The 18,891-nt window shown below is 40.6% G+C and overlaps 1 protein-coding gene and 1 pseudogene across 1 annotated transcript in view; one reads left to right on the forward strand and one right to left on the reverse strand.

The window, feature by feature from the left end:
* HAS2 (hyaluronan synthase 2) overlaps window positions 1-18,087 on the forward strand; it is a 31,070-nt gene extending 12,983 nt beyond the window's left edge. The window contains exons 2-4 of the mRNA XM_032858408.1: window positions 657-1,283; window positions 14,226-14,327; window positions 16,231-18,087. Coding sequence (XP_032714299.1) covers window positions 657-1,283; window positions 14,226-14,327; window positions 16,231-17,160 — 1,659 coding nt within the window. The 3' untranslated portion in view covers window positions 17,161-18,087. The remainder of the gene's footprint in view (window positions 1-656; window positions 1,284-14,225; window positions 14,328-16,230) is intronic.
* Window positions 11,155-11,255, reverse strand: LOC116868449 (annotated as a pseudogene).
* Window positions 18,088-18,891: the final 804 nt, after the last annotated feature.

Consider the following 18,891-nt stretch of genomic DNA (forward strand, 5'->3'; position numbering starts at 1 on the left):
TTAAAGAACTTTTAATGTCAGCAGAGATTTGGAGTCTAAATTCCCTCATGTAACGGATTAAAAAACCTGAGGCTCAGAAAGGTAAAGTGACTCAAGGTCACACACAGCTAATTGTTGGAAGAGTTAGTACTAGAATCCAGATCTTCGAACTCGGATGGCTGCATGGAGAGGGTGTGAGCTGAGGGATTTGCATTGGAGAGGAGATGAAATTTAGGAAAATCTCCAATGCATTTTTCACTGGTCAGTATTGGGGGATAGAGGGCCCTGTGGTATAGGAAGAAAGAATGCCTTGCTCTCTAGAACAATTAGGTTCTACACCTAGCTGTGGCCTCCTACATAGAGTGTATCCTTAGGTAAGTGATCCAAAATGCTAAAAATAACACATATGTTTTTGACATGTATGGTTTCCAGTAGTACCTCACCACCATCATCTCAATTGATTCTTGAAACGGCCCTCTGGGGTCTATCAGAAGGGCATCCTTACCCTATTTTGCAGATGAGAAAACTGAGGCATAGAAAGTCACGCAGCTGGTTAAGTGAGAAAGTGAGCTTGGAGCTCTCGGGTGCTTCTAGCTCAATACTCCCCATGATGCCATGTTTATAACAAGTAGGGGACAAGAGTGGTTAACCAGCAGTATCATTTGATTTTATTCCAGATGCATTGTGAGAGGTTTCTGTGTATCCTGAGAATAATTGGAACCACGCTTTTCGGAGTGTCTCTCCTCCTCGGAATCACCGCTGCTTATATTGTCGGCTACCAATTTATCCAAACAGATAATTACTATTTCTCTTTTGGACTGTACGGTGCCTTTTTAGCGTCCCACCTCATCATCCAAAGCCTGTTTGCCTTTTTGGAGCACCGAAAAATGAAAAAATCCCTAGAAACACCCATTAAATTGAATAAAAGTGTTGCTCTTTGCATCGCTGCATATCAAGAAGATCCAGACTACTTACGAAAATGTTTGCAATCAGTGAAGAGGCTGACCTACCCGGGGATTAAAGTCGTCATGGTCATAGACGGGAACTCGGAAGACGACCTCTATATGATGGACATCTTTAGTGAAGTCATGGGCAGGGACAAATCAGCCACCTACATCTGGAAGAACAACTTCCACGAGAAAGGTCCTGGTGAGACGGAGGAGTCGCATAAAGAAAGCTCGCAACATGTCACCCAGTTGGTCCTGTCCAACAAAAGTATTTGCATCATGCAAAAATGGGGTGGAAAAAGAGAAGTCATGTACACGGCCTTCAGAGCGCTGGGACGCAGTGTGGATTATGTACAGGTGGGTTTCCGAATTCCTGCCAGGGCAAACATACATTTAAATAAAGCAGCTTTTGTATCTCTCCAGGCATGTGCTATATAGCCCATCCTTGTCTCTCTGAACACAGTACTCCTTTCAGTTCATTTGAAAACAGCCTGACTGTTGAAAGCACATTTTGAAAGAGAGGGGGAAAAAAAAAAAAATCTTGTGTAACTGTTAAGACTATCTACGAAAATGCTTAACTTACGCAGTGTTATGGGTTGGAAATCAAGATTATTTTGAACAGGAGACCCTTCCTTCCTTCTCCCTCCCTCCCTCACCTTCTCTGCCCCCTCGGTTCTGCCAAGTCAAATCCAACGTCATTTTCCACAGTCTTAAAATCTCCAGCCTGGTAAGAAAATAGTGTCTGCTGAGCAGAAGGGTCTTGAGAAAATCTGCAGGCTTGAGAGATGGCTATAAAAACGTTTTTCACAGAGACCGGGCAAAATGGGGGTGGTGAGAACGATTTTGATTTAAAAGGGTAAAGAATTCAAAACTGAGAGACAGAAAGAAAAGGAAAAGAAAAAAGAGAAAAACAAACAGACCAAAAAAAAAAAAAAAAACCTTTCCCAGAGCAAAACCAAAGTAATGTTTATTTCACTCCCCAAACAGCATTACCTCACTCACTGCACTTGACCTTTGAAAGCATTTGTGATGGTGTTTGCTCTCATGAAAATGAGACAGGCTGTGTCTGTCATTAGTTCCCTGACTGCTCGCCCTTGGGTTTCTCCCCTCTTGGTTCTCACTGAAGCTTTCTTTAGAATGTTGGTAGGGTCCTTGTGAATTTGCTGGTTGCAACTGTCTTGCAGATACTTTCGTTAGGTTTTTGGCCACGATGATATGGAAAAGGGAGACCTATCTCTGACTTAAGAAAATTCGTTGGGACACCCTCCTAGTCCTCTAATAGGTGAAATTCTACTTTTCAGAAGAACTGTCATATACTTTAGGGGACTCGATTGCCACAAAGTCATGGGCAGTGGGATGACAGGCTCTGTGTCATGGGTTGGGAATGGACACTGCCTTCAGAATTGGTTGATGCTAGCTGGACGACCTCGAGTGGGACCATCTCCCTAAGCCTCAGTTTCCTGCATAGAATAAACCAATCTCATAAGGGGTTTGGGATTACCATGGGGTAAATTTTGGTTAATAGCTGGAGAGTTTTGAGGCACTTTTTTTTTTTTTTTTTTTTTTTTTCGGTTCACACTAGTCTGCAGATTACTATCTTCTGGGGAGTTGATATATAGTTTCATTCTCTAGTTTCTCCTAATCTCCTAATTTCTGGAATGGTCACAGTTGAGGTACTTTTTAGTTAACTCAGGACATTTTTATGTATTTTCATAATGCAACTTCAGGCCCAGATAGGGGAGGCAATTATCCTTTTATTTACTTATTTTAATAAATATTTTTTAAGGTTTTATTTATTTATTTGATGCAGAGAGAGAGAGAGAGAGCGCACAAGTAGGGGGAGCAGCAGGCAGAGATAGAGGGAGAAGGAGGGGAGCCAGACATGGGGCTCGATCCCAGGACCCTGGGAGTATGACCCAAGCTGAAGGCAGATGCTTAACTGCCTTGAGCCAGCCAGGGCCCCTAAAATGACCCTTTTAAAGGAAGTGATGGGATGGCTGGAGAATTTATAGAGGGTTTGAAGACTGAAGATCTAGGCCTAAAATGAGGAAGCATGTTTTGATATTTGCCTTTAATTCTAGTTAATACCATTGCTATGTTTGTCATTTCTAATCAAGATGTCATTGTGAGCGCTTTCATTCTTTCTTTCTTTTTTAAGCCTGTTCTTCCCAAATCCCCTTCTCCCTTCATTCTTGTTTTGAATTTTGTTTGTATCCTTGACAACTTGACACTGTGCCTGACCAGGACAAAATAACACAAACTGTGAAATGTTAGAGTAGGCTTCTTGCTAGAGCCCTAATCAGGTTCGAGAACTTTCCTTCCATCAAGCTGAGGCCTCCAGAGAGGCTGACCCAAGCAGCAGCTGTTCCTGGGCCCTGAATCCTGCTGGAATTCTCAGCCCATTCTACGCTCTCAAACAAGGGTAGAAAACCTTTTGGCATTCTGAATCCAGGTGATTCCATGCTGTCATCCCTCATCCCATCCCCCGATATTTAACCATATGTGTCCTATAAAAATGGAAATGTCCTACGGTTCAAACCTGTGCATTCTCACCATACATTCTGAGTGACCCAGGGTCCAAGTGTTGCAAAGCAGAAGCCACAGAAAGACAAAGGAGAGGGGGTTGAAGGAGGTTGGCTACTAAGCATTTAAGTGACTGAATGGGAAGAGCAGGTTGGCTACAGAAAGAAGTGAAGTTCAGGTGCTCACACAAGAGAAGACAAGGTTGGGGCGGGTGTAGGACCATCGGCTCACAGGCTTGCTAATTTAGCTGAAGACACTGCTTAGCTGTGCAGACACAGCCAAGGCGATTGGTCTCCTCTGGTTGCAGCTGGGTCTCGGGCACTGGTTAGCTCTCTTTCCACTTGACCTTGAGTAGTTGTCCTGCCTATTGCTCTCAGGACCTATTTTTTATGCCTTCACCTCCCTCCCAGCACCAACCCAAACTTCCTCCCTAGCTATTAACACATAGCCCTGCCTCCTACAAGAGAAAATCAAAGGTACTGCTTCTGAATGCTGTCAAGGTCGTCTTTTCTCTTCCTCCTTTACAGTGGCAAAGGTTCCCAACTTCACCTCTTGTCTCAAGGTGAACCTTTCTGCATGTTCGCCTGGGCACTCTGGGGCAGCTCCCTCTAATCTCTACCACTGCAAGGCTCTACTGCCTGTCCCTCCACCTGTCTCAGCTCTCCTGTCTGGTGTTCTCCGCCTTAAGCTTTTCAAATAATTAACACCGACCTAGAATACAGAGAGAGAAGTTTTAGCCAGGAGAAAGCCAGTGTGGTAGCAAATTCACCTAGGATGCTAGTGGCTGCTTTCAGAGATAAAGAATACAGGAAAACATAAATAATGAAGTGAGAAAAGAAGGAAATGAGAAATAAAAGAGGAGAATGGGGAAGATTTTCTGAATTTCGAATCAAAGTCCCAAAGAGAGACAGATCTGTCTCGTATGGCTTAAGTAAGGTAGGGCAAAGTCTGTCTTACTTTTGCAAAATAGTACTTCTACTAGCTTTTTTATTTACTATAGTAACACATGATGGTGTGTTTAAAAATACGGAAAAGCACAATGAACAAAGTTAAGATCCTCCGCAGCAAATACTTGACCTATAGATTCTCAAATTTGCTGCTTGACAGCATATACCTTTCTGATTTTCCTCTATTTTTAAACAGTTTTCAGATTATATTGTAGTTCCTTTTTCTGTTTGTTTGTCTATTACTTCTTAACAATGTCAGAAGACTTTTCAGGTGTACTTTGATACCTAGATTATGTAATTTCTTTATTCTTCTGCCTTTTTACTGAACATGGATATTCCAACATAAGTGGCCACTGGTAACCATGTGACCAAGGTGTAACTATCATTATCCCCTGATGTGTGTATTAGGGATTGTCCAGGCACAAAATAACATACTAAGCATAAACATTTTCTACCAGGGAAGATTAGAGGAGACAATTTTATGATTAATTTACCTTTTTTTTTTTTTTTTTTTTAAGATTTTATGTATTTATTTGACAGACCACAAGTATGGGGCGGGGGAGCAGGCTCCCCGCTGGGCAGAGAGCCGGATGTGGAGCTCGATTCCAGGACCCTGAGACCATGACCCAAGCAGAAGGCAGAGGCTTAACTCACTGAACCAGATTAATTACTCTTGATGCTATCCTAGGTATCCATGATCCTTTAGCAGGAGAAAAATAAGACTAAATTATTCATAATTGTAGATCTGACCTCCATTATTCATGGAATCTGTATTTGTAAATGACCCCACTCACTAAAATGTATTTGTAAGCCCCAAATCAGCACTTGCAGTGCCGTGGGGATCATTTGCAGACGTGGAGAACAGCGTACAGTTTGAGTCACCTGACGTGCGTGTTCCCGACTGAGGTCAGAGAAGACCGTGCTCTCAACTGTCCTGTACATGGTACAGCACAGCGTAAACAAGGAGCTTCATAATCTGCCTCGTATCATGTTTCTCCCATTGTTGTGCCTTCTGTGGGTGATACGGCTGTTTAAAGTGCCCCCCAAGTGTAGTGCTGAGTGCTGGCTAGTGGGACTGCCTCATGGAGGAGCTGGATTTGTTGGGGGGCTTTGTTCAGAGGTCAGTAAAGTGCTGTCGGCCCTGAATTCAATGTTAATGACTCAAATTCACATTTTAAGATGTATTTAAACAGAAACGCAAATAAAACAGGATTCGGTATTGATCCATAGACAAAAATTTGCAACCAGAGGCTCAGAGGAACTGAACCCATATTTGTGCCAGAGGCAATTGTTTTGGTGTTACTCTAAGTTGGTGTTCGTGGAAACTTCGTAGGACGTAACTGTCCAGGATTGTGAGAATCACCCGATATCATATTTCCTTGGTTCCTGTTCTCTATGGGAAACCTAAGGAATTCAAATACTCTGAGGGCCAATGTTGAGAATGTTGTGTCTTCTTGGATTGTTCATACTATAGGGTGAGATTAGAGTATGTTGAAACAGGAATGGGGCAATCTGAATTCTAGACTTGACTCTTGTTGTCTTGCTATGGTAGAACAAATGATCTTCGAGATACATCCCGAGCTCAAAGCTCTCGCTCAGTATAGCCGTCTTCTTCCCCTTCTTCTTCATTTTCTTCTTTAAAGATTTTTTACATTTATTTGACAGAGACAGTTCACAAGTAGGCAGGCAGGGGTGGGGGAGGGGGGGGAAGCAGGCTCCCTGCTGTGCAGAGAACCTGATGTGGGACTCAATCCCAGGACCCTGAGATCATGACCTGAGCTGAAGGCAGAGGCTTTAACCCACTGATCTACCCAGGTACCCCCTTCTTCTTCTTCTTCTTCTTCTTCTTCTTCTTCTTCTTCTTCTTCTTTTAAAAATTTCCAGGATAATTTTCCTCTGACATTGTAATTTCTTTCTGGCAATACACCTAGACTTTGCATGAGTATAGTCAAAAAAACAAAGCCAAAAAACAGGGGGAGGGGGTTACCAGAATTTGCTTTTCATTTAGCACTTACTGTCCTGTTTTTCACTTTCATTTTTATTTTGTCATTTTTATTGTATTCTCTCTCTTTTAAAGATTTTATATTTGAGTAATCCCTGTACCGAACATGGGGCTCAAACTCAACAACCCTGAGATCAAGATTCCTACACTCTACTAGCTGACCCAGCCAGCTTCCCCTCACTTTCATTTTTAATCTGCCCTTTGCCCCAAATTTGGATTCTTGAATGTAAGCCCTGTGTTAAGTGGCACCATAATGGGATTTCCTGACTCCCTTCTTTAGAATGAGAATTCCAGCCTTTTGGAATAAGGGTGATTCAATGGCGTAAGCCTTAGAGGTGATAACATTTGGTTTCCCATGTTCCCATGTTCCCAGCTGGCTTGTCACCTTTTTTTTTTTTTTTTTTTTTTTTTGCACCTTCTGTGACTTTTTTCACTCGTGTAAGCCTTCCTAAAAAGAGAATGACCAATGACCAATGACTCCTTTTTTAACCTTCATGTTTTGAAGAGATTCTAGGTTGACCAAAGTCAGTAATTATTTTACAATAGTTTGGATAATTCATTCTACCAAGAAAGGCATATATCTTCCTATTTTTTTTATTTTTTAAGCAACAGAGAAGGGCCAAATTGCTTAGATGTCTATCATTGTCTTAGATACTCATGATTGTCTTAGATATTCATTGACTAGATTTGAGCCCCTTGCCATAATCTCAATTGATATAAGAAAAGGTGGTCTTCCTTATCCTTCTCCCTCTCACAAAAGATTATCTTTCTTTATTTTATTTATTGTATTTTTTATTTAATTAAATTAATTAATTTATTTAACAGAGAGATCACAAGTAGGCAGAGAGGCAGACAGAGAGAAAGGGGGAAGCAGGCTCCCTGCTGAGCAGAGAACACGATGCGGGGCTCGATCCCAGGACCCTGAGATCATGACCTGAGCCAAAGACAGAGGCTTAACCCACTGAGCCACCCAGGCACTCCTTATCTTTTTTTCTTTGAGCGTATTTTTTTTTTTTTCTGGAATGGTTTTACTAATGAATTTCAAAGTGTCTTTAGCTCTAAAATTTTTAGATTTTATGATTTTGTATTTGCCACTTTAATCTGAGGCTAGTAAATTTAGCTATAGCTTACTTGTAAATTCCATTTATCCAGAATCCAAATAAACAGAAAATCAAGATTTTTTAAAAGTTAAAAGTATCATGCAATATTGATAAGGTCCTAGAAGTTTGTTATAATAAAATTAATTACCATATACTATGAACTTCTGAATAACCTTTTTGGTTATATGAGAAATTTTAAATTGTGTGCAATACTCTGTTTTTTTGTGAAGGTTATTTTCCATTATTACTTTTTAGTTCCCCAATATCCTGCATGTCTGTGGTCTCAATCAAATTATGTACTCTTTTTTGGCAGATAATTGAGTTCTCAAGTCCATTTTTAAAAAATAAAAAAAAAATTTTTTTTAAAGATTTTATTTATTTATTTGACAGAGAGATCACAAGTAGGCAGAGAGGCAGAGAGAGAGAGAGGGAGAAGCAGGCTCCCTGCTGGGCAGAGAGCCCAATGCGGGACTTGATCCCAGGACCCTGAGATCATGACCTGAGCCGAAGGCAGAGGCTTAACCCACTGAGCCACCCAGGCACCCCTTAAAAAATAAAATTCTGTCCCATACATTTAGATACTTACAAAACCGAAGAGTATTTTCCTCTTTTAAATTGTATCACATTCATCAGGTTCAACGTCAGTGAGGCATGAAGTCAAGATGCAACAAACACTTTTATAAGTTTTAATGGGCCCAGGGTCTACCCTTTGGGAAAGGATGAACTTCCACACATTACACCCCAAGGGTACATTCAAGGTTATGAATGAATACTAATCAGCTGCAAACTGCTCTTTAATTTTTTTTTTTTTTTTTAATTTCTTTTCTCTAGTGAGTGACCCAATCTTTTACATTGCCTGCCCAGGATTCAGTTTTCTTAACTTCAGCTTATTGGGTATTGGAGTAGGCATCAGTTTCCTTTCTCCCTGAGCCTTCACGTACCCACAGTAAGGGTATGAAAGACCCCTTCTCGTTGGATGAGTGTCCTTAGCTGGGTCCTCTGTTTTTGGTTTGTCACTTCTGGTTTAGGTTTATCACTTTATGTCTTCCTTTTATTAAGCATTTACTACAACCTAGCCATTATTCAGTGCTTTACATGCATTATCAAATTAACTTACCAACACAACAAACTTACAGGTGGATGTGATGATCGTATTTTTCATCTGAGTGGTGAAGGCTTAGAAAGGTGAGGTGAGGGCAGAGGGCACCACGGTCAAGAAACGAGTCCATGTTTATATAAACTTTGTGAGTGGTGGATTGAGACCGATCTGTTTGGTTCCAGTATTTGCATGGTGCTTTCTCTTCTACAGTAGTGTGTTTCTTCTGGTACTACACTGGTAAGAGTTCAAGGAGGGCACCATCTTGTGTTTGCTAGTAAATAACTAGTAAATAATAAAATCACTAAAAAATAGTGATTTTTGGTGGTGGTTCTAGCCTATCCCTTTTCGCTAGAGAAATGCCCTGATGGAAAGGAGGGGGGAAGAAGGGAGACTCCCATTTACTTCATGGTAAACCTGTGTAAGGAAAGCTGGTAGTGGGGTCATGACCAAGAGTAAATTCCACACACTACAGAAAAAAATTAGTTTCCCTGGGTCAAGGTTAAGATGAAGGGTCAAGCCTTGCAAGTAGGCAAAGAATAAAGGCAGTAGCAACAGAAGGGGACCTGATTTATTTTCAACCTGTTAACTCATTGAATGAAGGCAGCCAGAGTAATTAAGATTTTCTCGTAATCTGTGTAACTCTCAATGCCCTTTGAAGCGGTATGGGGGTGGAGGTGGGGGTGGGGAGATCCACTAGGAGGTCTGAAAGGAAACACGTTAAAAAAAAGTGAAACATTTAAAAAAGTGAAACACAAAAAGACTTAACATTTTGTTTTAGTCTTGGGTCTTAGAATTTGAACAACATTTGGTAGAACAGGTAACAATATTTCTAAAGGAGAGTTTGTTAGATTAAATTTAAGATGAGTGAGATAAGTTGGAATGAATTTATAGTCTAATCACATATGTAATAGACTATAAACTAATAGTTTGTAACTGAATTACAGACAGTTGCAGACACATTGAATTTGTTCATTGAGGTAAGAGATCCTCGATATGTAATCAATTCCTATGGTCATTCTAGAGATGCTCTGCTGAACCGTCCATTTGTGGTAAGGATTATCATGATCCCTTAGGTTATGGGTTTACTTAGCACAAAAATGTAGAGATTATTACCTCGTGCTAATGGTGTACTTTTCTAAGGTCCTTTTCAGTTTACAAGGGACTTGATATGCAGAATCTCACTCCAGTACCATTCAGATGGTAAATGACTTGTAAAAGTTCTCAGAAGTTGCGAGATACAGGCCCCAAGACTTCTTGACTCTGAAGGCATTTGTCCTTACAATGGGCAAATCTTGGCCAAAGGAAAAAATCTACTTTACCTAATGTTTTACACCTTTTATGCCTTTCCTGTTCCTTACAACACATAAAGATGGAGGCAATGTTTTAAAAAAATCCACTAGAATTAAAATTGGGTTTAGAACATACTTAATCTAAACTTTTTTTTTTTTTTTTAATTTTAGGAAAGAGAACCCTCCTCCTGCAACCAATTATTTTAGTCCCAGGGTTGGCAAACTTTGCTTGTAAAAGGCCTGATAGGAACTATTAGACTTGGCGGGCCATATGGTCTCTATTACAACTATTCCACTTTGCTGTTTTCGTGTGAAAGCAGGCATAGATGCTGTGACAGTGAATGGGTATGCTTGAGATCCAGTACAACTGTACTTACGGATACTGAAATTTGAATTTCACATAATTTCTATGTCCCACAAAATAGTACTTAAAAAAATTTTTTTTCAGTTATTTTAAAAGGTAGAAACCACTATGACTCCACAGATCATATCATAACAGGTGTCAGGCTGGACTTGGCCTGAAGACCTTAGTTTGTCAAGCCCTGTTTTAGACCGGGATGGGGGTGGGGAGTGGGGAGTGGAAGTGGTGGGAGCCGGGTGGGGGTTGGGGGGAAGGGAGGCTGCCACCTCTTGACTGTGAAAGGGCAGGAGGAAGGAGGAAGAGAGCAGTGTTTGGCACTTCAGTTGATGATTCTGTGACTGAGACTGAGGTGGCTGGTTCCTCCCGGAAGTGTCTTTGTCTTGACATTTTCCACTCATTTTAGTGAGATTTTGCTGACTTCACTTCATTTCCATATCTCCTATTGAGAAATCTTATGACTCGTGATCATGTGGTTTTAAACCAATGATGGAAACACTCAAGTATGGACAGAGAGACGTTTCGATTTGTTCTCTGATTGTTTGCTGTGGGCAAATCATGGCCTGTAGTTTGTGTCCCCAGGTGAGGTCAAGCTCTATTATCAGCTGGTGTATGTCCCTCACAGTCTAGCCTAGAGCTAAATGGCCGACATTTATGAAATTACATACTTGTTAAAATTGGTGGGGAGGCAACTAGAAATCCTGTTCCCACTATACAGATACTCAGGGGGGCTCAAGTCACACTCTGTAGAGAGTAATGAATACATACTAGTAGGTCCGTGAACATACATGCTGACTGTCCCAGGTGATGGCTTTCCATCCGGCATTCTGTCACCAAAGAGCATCCAGAAACCCAGATTTTGAACTTCTTATTTCTCTTTTTCTTCTTCTTCTTCTTCTTTTTTTTTTTTTTAAATATGGAATGCTTCACAGCTTTGGATGTCGCCCATACCCAGGGGCCACGTGTGTCTTCTCTGTATGGTTCCAAGTTGGAAGACAGTCACAGAAACTGAGTTTCTCTAATCATCCGGCTGATGCATATCCCTGCCCAGGAGACTTGAGGGAGATTTCTCTTTTGACACAGCTCAACCCACCATGAGAACAGTCTCTCTCAGAGAGCTGCTGGCGCTTTGCTGTTGGAAACTGGCAAGGACAGGACCTATTTAAATATTCAGAACCTCAGAAGTTTGGTTCACGGTTAGTCATTTCAAAGGGGCAGTTCCCTTGGCTTGCCTGTGCTCACAAGGCAGAGTTACTTGAACATTAATTCTAGATTGCCCCCTTCCTGTTGTTTTTATGCTTATTTTAGCTTTCCGGTTTTACCTTTCCCAGCCTGAGTCAATAGATGTGGGTGTGGCCATAGACTCAGGATCCTGGATGCTGAAGGGGGTTTGAACTCTTGCCTTCACAGCTTCTACCCTCATGAAGGGCTGGACAAGCTTGCCGCCATCCATTTACAAACCTGTGAATAGACAAGGCACGCGAGAGGCAAAAAGTCACTTCTGGAGAAATTTGTTTAGGCTTGAGGCTAGTGTACCAACCCAAGCATTAGTAAAATCCTATTTTCTACAGTGAAAAACTAATGCCTTGCTGTTGCCTAAGTGAGATCATGCCGGACCAAAATAGAATGCTGAAAAATGAAGCAATATAAACGGTTTTTATTTAGAAAATAAATGGTTCTAAACCAGTAAAATAAATTAAAAAATTCAGATGTTAACCCTAAATTACTATGATTAGTTAAATCCAGAGAGTTTATAAGGTTATAACCGAATACCCTGTATACTTTTAATTTACAAGTTCCAATAATGCGTTTAAATTGCTGTTTTCACCAACATTATATTCATTAATTATATTCATTATATTCATAACATTATATTCATTAATACATATTAATATTTTTTGCAGAAAAATGTAGATGTTATTAAAATGGAGACAGACACAGTTTTAAAAATGTTGAACTTCGGGGCGCCTGGGTGGCTCAGTGGGTTAAAGCCTCTGTCTTCGGCTCAGGTCATGATCTCAGGGTCCTGGGATCCAGCTCCGCATAGGGCTCTCTGCTCAACAGGGAACCTGCTTCATCCAATCTGCCTCTCTGCCTACTTGTGATCTCTGTCTGTTAAAAAAAAAAAAAAAAAAAAAAAAAAAAAAGTTGAACTTCAGGGCGCCTGGGTGACTCAGCTGTTAGGCACTGCCTTCAGGCTGGGGTCATGATCAAGCCCCTGCTCAGGGGGATGCCTGCTTCTCCCTTTTTCACTCTCCCTGCTTGTGTTCCCTCTTTCACTGTCTCTTTCTCTGTCAGATGAAGAAATAAAATCTTTAAAAATAAAATGTTGAAATTCCATAGCTATTTATGTGAGAGACTCATACTATATGGGGGGGGGAGAGAGCCCCTTAAACTCAGTTTATGCTTCTTAGTTTGTCTTTTTTTAAACTGGTATATCAAATCCCTATTATTTTAATGAAGTAGTATGGAGAACTGTAAAAATAATTACTTTTGATACAAATAAATAGATTAATTTTTTTTTCTTAAGATTTTATTTATTTATTTGACAGAGATCACAAGCAGAGAGGCAGGCAGAGGGAGAGGAGGAAGCAGGCTCCCCGCTGAGCAGAGAGCCATCCCAGGACCCTGAGATCATGACCTGAGCTGAAGGCAGAGGCTTAACCCACTGAGCCACCCAGGCGCCCCATAGACTAAATCTTGTTTAAGTCCATACAGTGTAGTCAGAGTTGATGGCAAAATAATGGGAATTGCTGATAACTCTCCAGTCCCTATCAGTTATGTTGTCATTTGGATGGGGATATGAATGAAACTGGTTTATTACAGGTCAACTCTGATCAATTTTTATCTACTAGGCTTTGCTGCAGTGTCCAGAAAAGGATACCGTGTCTTATTGGTATTAATCAGAGATACAGAGCTGGGAGCGTTTCCCTACTTCTGATTTCTTTGATCATGTGTTAGAAGGTCTGGTCACAGGTGTAACCCACCTGGCAGTAGTAGCCTTTCTCAGTGGCCTGACTCTTTCCTCCCCAAATGATTTCATCTGATTAGTGAGTACAGGAGAAGGGTTTGCTGGTTCCTCATTTCCCCTTTCTTCTGGGAGTGGGCTACCACCAAGAAGCTGGCATCTTCCATCCTTTTAGAAGGGAATGCAGGTTATCTGAAGGAGGAGGCTGACCCCACTTAGATGTTACTTGGACTTGATAGGTCTGTCTAATACAGGAAAGTCTAATTATGAAGTGTGCTATTCCACGGGTAATTAGATCTGTTCTCTCTGTTCTCTTTAGGATTATACGGGTAATATTTTGGTCTCTCATCTCCCTCATTTTTCTGTCTCATTTTCCAATAGGCTCAGAAATCAGGCTGGAAAGAGAAGTATTTATAACCCTGCCCCCTTGGGCCTCCAACAGAAGGGGCTCTCAGAGGTTCATTGGTGGAGGCTAATCCCAATAATTTTCTTGAAGCTGTAGTTCGGTTTCATTTCAGAATTACTTTTTTGGACCCATAGAAAGAAAATGCTGCCTTTCAATAGTCTTCATAGGATTTTCTGACCATCATTCAGACCTGAGGGATAAGTTACAGTAAGGGCTTGTCTAAGACAATAGCAACAACAATAAAAAAAGACCTCCGGTGACCAACCTAAGTTGTTTACCAAGTCCTGGAAAACTGGGATGTTACCTGGGATCTAAGACTTTCATTGCCAAGATGAGGAACAGTCGTGGTAAACCAAGACAAGCTGCTTAGCCTGCAGGACACACCTAGCACTGCCGCTGTTCCTTCCAGCTGTGCCGTTTCCTTCAGTACTGAGCGTGCTGTTTGTATTGGTCATGACAAAAAAACTGTCATTCTTGCAGTACTTGCTTATTGAGGCCCTGTGACAGTCAAGCTGAAGGCCTACTCTCTGTGCCCAGTTTTGACAGTAGTGACCACACTCCTAATTCTTCCTCGTCTTTAACTCATTTCTGCTTTTCTTCTTTGCAGGTCTGTGATTCCGACACCATGCTTGACCCTGCCTCCTCTGTGGAGATGGTGAAAGTTTTAGAAGAAGACCCCATGGTTGGAGGTGTCGGGGGAGATGTCCAGGTGCATATGGCTTCACTTCCTTCGTGCCTCCCTTTTAGATACACTCTTACACACTGATTCTTTGCACGAATATTCACTACACCAAACTCTTGCCAGATGTTGCTTTGGTGATAGAGACCCATGAGTATGTGCCTTGGACCCACTTTATTGCCTCTTTTCTTTCCTTTTCTTTTTTTTAAAAAGATTTTATTTATTTGACAGAGATCACAGGTAGGCAGAGAGGCAGAGAGAGAGGGGGGGAAACGGCGCCCTGCTGAGCAGAGAGCCTGATGTAGGGCTCGATCCCAGGACCCTGAGATCATGGCCTGAGCTGAAGGCAGAGTCTTAACCCACTGAGCCACCCAGGCGCCCTGTCTCTCTTCTTTTCTACATTGAAAAAAAAAAAAAAAAAAGGATTTTTTTTTTTTTTTTTTTTTTTTTTTTTTTTTTTTACCCTGGAATGTAACCCTTGTTAGGTATGGCTGATAAGTTACATAAGTTATATATAATTAATTTCAATGTGTAATGATCTCCATATCTTCTTGAACCATAACTTAATGTTCTGGTAAAATCTGATGTTGGGGGCAGCTGGGTGGCTCAGTGGGTTAAAGCCTCTGCCTTCCGCTCAGGTCATGATCCCTGGGTCCTCGGATCAGGGAGCCTGTTTCCCCCACTCTCTCTGCCTGCCTCTCTGCCTACTTGTGATCTCTGCCTGTCAAATAAATAAAATCTTAAAAAAAAAAAAATCTGATGTTGGAGGTCATTTAGTTGTGAAGGTAAAAAAATGGAAGTGCTGAGGATGGATTATATATTTGTACCTATGTATTTAAAAGATGATTAATATATGGTTGATTAAAAATTCAAGTTGGAACACAAAAGAAGAAAGGAGAAATAGCAACTTAGATTTATACTGGTAAGAAAGGCAAAGGAACAAATAATTAAGTGGGTTTTCTGATTATGACTTATTTCCCACTTATAATTATTTATTTCCCATTATTTGCTAAAAATGGAGAAACAATGAAGTCAATATTAATGAAGGCAACTTGGAATCTGTGGGATGGGAAATGCACATATATGTGAATATGTGATCACATGTGAAGATTAAAATGAGTTCTTTGCAAATGCATGACCAAATTTTAGCAAAAGGTGAGAAGCCCATGGAAACTTAACTTTAAAAATTAGGTATTGTGTTGCTATGTAACCCATTTTATACGTGCATGGAGATAATGAAGGCAAAGACAATGCCTGGAATAGACAAACAGCCTGGTGATAAAAGAGGAAACGTGCAAAATCCAGATGAGAACCGTGCAAAATTGAGATGGAGGAAAGAATTTAGAAATACTGCCAAGAAAAAGCTGATAACTTTCAATAGCCTTTACATAGAGCATTATTTCAGGACTTAAGTTTTGGGGAGAGGCCAGAACAAACAGTTTAATCACTGGCATTGCATAAAGGAGGGCAAGAAGGAGAAAGAAAATTAATGGAATTGAATGAGTTGGAAATTAACCAGAACAGGAGAGAATAGGGCTTAAAAACCTTCAAATCTTAGATGGTAGGAAAGAGTGGGAAAATTTAGGATCTGAGAACTAGAGCCTAAAAACACGCTCAGTATCACAGCATAACAAGAACAACAACAACAAAAGCCCTGGGCAAAAAAGAGGACAGGGTCATGTAAGAGAATAATGGTTGCTCATCCAGGAGTCCCAACACAGGCACACAATTTATCAGATTAATCTAGTAACACAGAATCAGAGAAAATAAAAAACAATCATGTCAAAAATAAGAAGGATGCTAATACAGGAGGATCAAACAACAAACCTCACTTTAGGTAGTAATTTCGTGATGATGTGGTTTTTGTTGGTATTTTAGTGGGGGCCTATGTTTTACTTATTTGTTTTCTTTTTTTTTTTTTTCCTTCTTGCAGATTTTAAACAAGTACGATTCCTGGATCTCCTTCCTCAGCAGTGTGAGATACTGGATGGCTTTTAATATAGAAAGGGCCTGCCAGTCTTATTTTGGGTGTGTCCAGTGCATTAGTGGACCTCTAGGGATGTACAGAAACTCCTTGCTGCATGAATTTGTGGAAGACTGGTACAATCAGGAATTTATGGGCAGCCAGTGTAGTTTTGGTGATGACCGGCATTTAACGAACCGAGTGCTGAGCCTGGGCTATGCAACAAAATACACAGCTCGATCCAAGTGCCTTACAGAGACACCGATAGAGTATCTCAGATGGTTAAACCAGCAGACCCGTTGGAGCAAGTCATACTTCCGAGAGTGGCTGTACAACGCGATGTGGTTTCATAAACATCACTTGTGGATGACCTACGAGGCTGTGATCACTGGATTCTTCCCTTTCTTTCTCATTGCGACAGTCATCCAGCTCTTCTACCGGGGTAAAATTTGGAACATCCTCCTCTTCTTGTTAACTGTCCAGTTAGTAGGTCTCATAAAATCGTCCTTTGCCAGCTGCCTTAGAGGAAATATTGTCATGGTCTTCATGTCCCTCTACTCAGTGTTATACATGTCAAGTTTACTTCCCGCCAAGATGTTTGCAATCGCAACGATAAACAAAGCTGGGTGGGGCACGTCTGGAAGGAAGACCATTGTTGTCAATTTCATAGGACTCATTCCAGTATCGGTGTGGTTTACAATCCTCCTGGGTGGTGTGATTTTCACCATTTATAAGGAATCTAAAAAGCCATTCTCAGAATCCAAGCAGACAGTTCTCATTGTTGGAACGTTGCTCTATGCATGCTATTGGGTCATGCTTTTGACGCTTTATGTGGTTCTCATCAATAAATGTGGCAGGAGGAAGAAGGGACAACAGTATGACATGGTGCTTGATGTATGATCTTACGTTGTTTGACGTTTGCAGTCACACATGCAGACACACACAAAACCTTAGTTCCTCTCGGGACTGTACAGTATTGTGGCATCCAATAATGCCACCAAAGGAGACACATCACTGCTGCTGGGACTTGAACCAAGACATGTCTCTGTGGGTTTATTTTGATTCAGCCAAAGTAAAACAAGACATCAATGAGAAGAAACTCAGATTTAACCTGTTATTTCTATGAAAATGGGAAGCATTCTTTGTTTATGCACTTTTTCCTTATGTACATCTGCCTAACAGTGTTTGCCCTATATACCTCACTAGCCATGCTTTATGTGGGTTATCATGGAAGAAAAGGATTTTGGAAACTCAAGGAAAAGTTCTTTCAACATACACAACCTAACTTATGGACTGTGTCGATAGCTAATTTTTTTTTTTTTTAAGAAAGGATTTTCTGTTTAACTCTACCAAATGAAATGCCAAAGGAAATTTCAAAGGCCATTGGCTGTGCTGTATTTTTATATAATTGTACTGTGTTTTAAAATTTTGTATGCCGATTTTTAAAACAAATTTTGCATATTCTATATTTTACTTCTCTGCCAAAATACACCTGTTCTTTTTTATTATTATTAAAATAGGTTCTGAAAAAATTCATACTTAAAAAAAAAAACCTACCCAAAATGTGAAGCGTGGTTGACTGATGTTGTTCATGATAGAAAGAATAAAATGTTTCTCTCTCTCTCTACCTTTTAACATGGAATAGTTTATTTCTGTGAAAAATATTTAAACTTTCAATATTTTAACTTTTTTTTTTTTTCATTTCTTTTAGAAAAGGCCTTTACACTTTGGGAGTAGAAATACATACTTAGGTGCACACACACAAAAGGAAATCATTGAAAATCAAGGCCAAAGGGGGTAGAAAAGTGCAATTTTTCGTAAGATTTTTTTAAAAAGGGGGAGTAATGCTAGTCCTTGAAAGAAAACACTGGGCAAATATGGAGATTCTGGCAGTGTTTTCTCAGGCTGAGTAAAAGGGAAAGTGGAAGAAATTACCTGTGTTATTTGGACAAGTACAATGCAGTTCATCGTTTGTTCTGCGGCCTGAATTCACCAGATCCCTGTCAACAAACTGAACATAATTGACCTGTCTCTCTTTCAGCCTGCCAGTTCACTTTCCATGTTACTAGAACTTTTACACGGGTGAGTTGCCTACAATTGTAAAAGCTTACAGATTACAAAATTGGCACATTAAACTTGTCTTCTCCTTCCCAGGGAGGGTATTTTTTTTCTGAATTCATATAGATAATTGCTCCATTTGTCCTGTTACTGGCCTCCATAGATAGGTTTACATAATCAAAATAATACCCAGGTTTAAGAAGTGTATCAAGAAGTGGCACATGAAAAAGGATGAACCAGGTTCCCTTAACCTGGCTAATTTCACTACTCCAAGGGCCTCAGTTATCTGGTTTGACTTTTGATGTGACCCATCTTGCCTTGTAGCTGGTGCTGTGTAGACCTGTGTTAGAAACAATCAAACACATGAGTTGTTGCATAAAATGTGTTGTGATGAAGTGGAGTGTGAATGTGGAGACGTGTTCAACCACATGCTTCTGCCACGTGCTTCCACGTGCTTACTCTCCATGCAGACGCCTTGTTTCATCTATTCTGCCTAAGAAAAAGCTGCACATTCTACCTTTGGACTTCAAAAAGGTACATAACCATTCTGCAACTCAGACTCACGGATGGGAG

The sequence above is a fragment of the Lontra canadensis genome, unplaced genomic scaffold (assembly GCF_010015895.1).
Source record: "Lontra canadensis isolate GAN:19392208 unplaced genomic scaffold, GSC_riverotter_1.0 scaffold15, whole genome shotgun sequence".
Lineage (NCBI taxonomy): Eukaryota > Metazoa > Chordata > Mammalia > Carnivora > Mustelidae > Lontra > Lontra canadensis.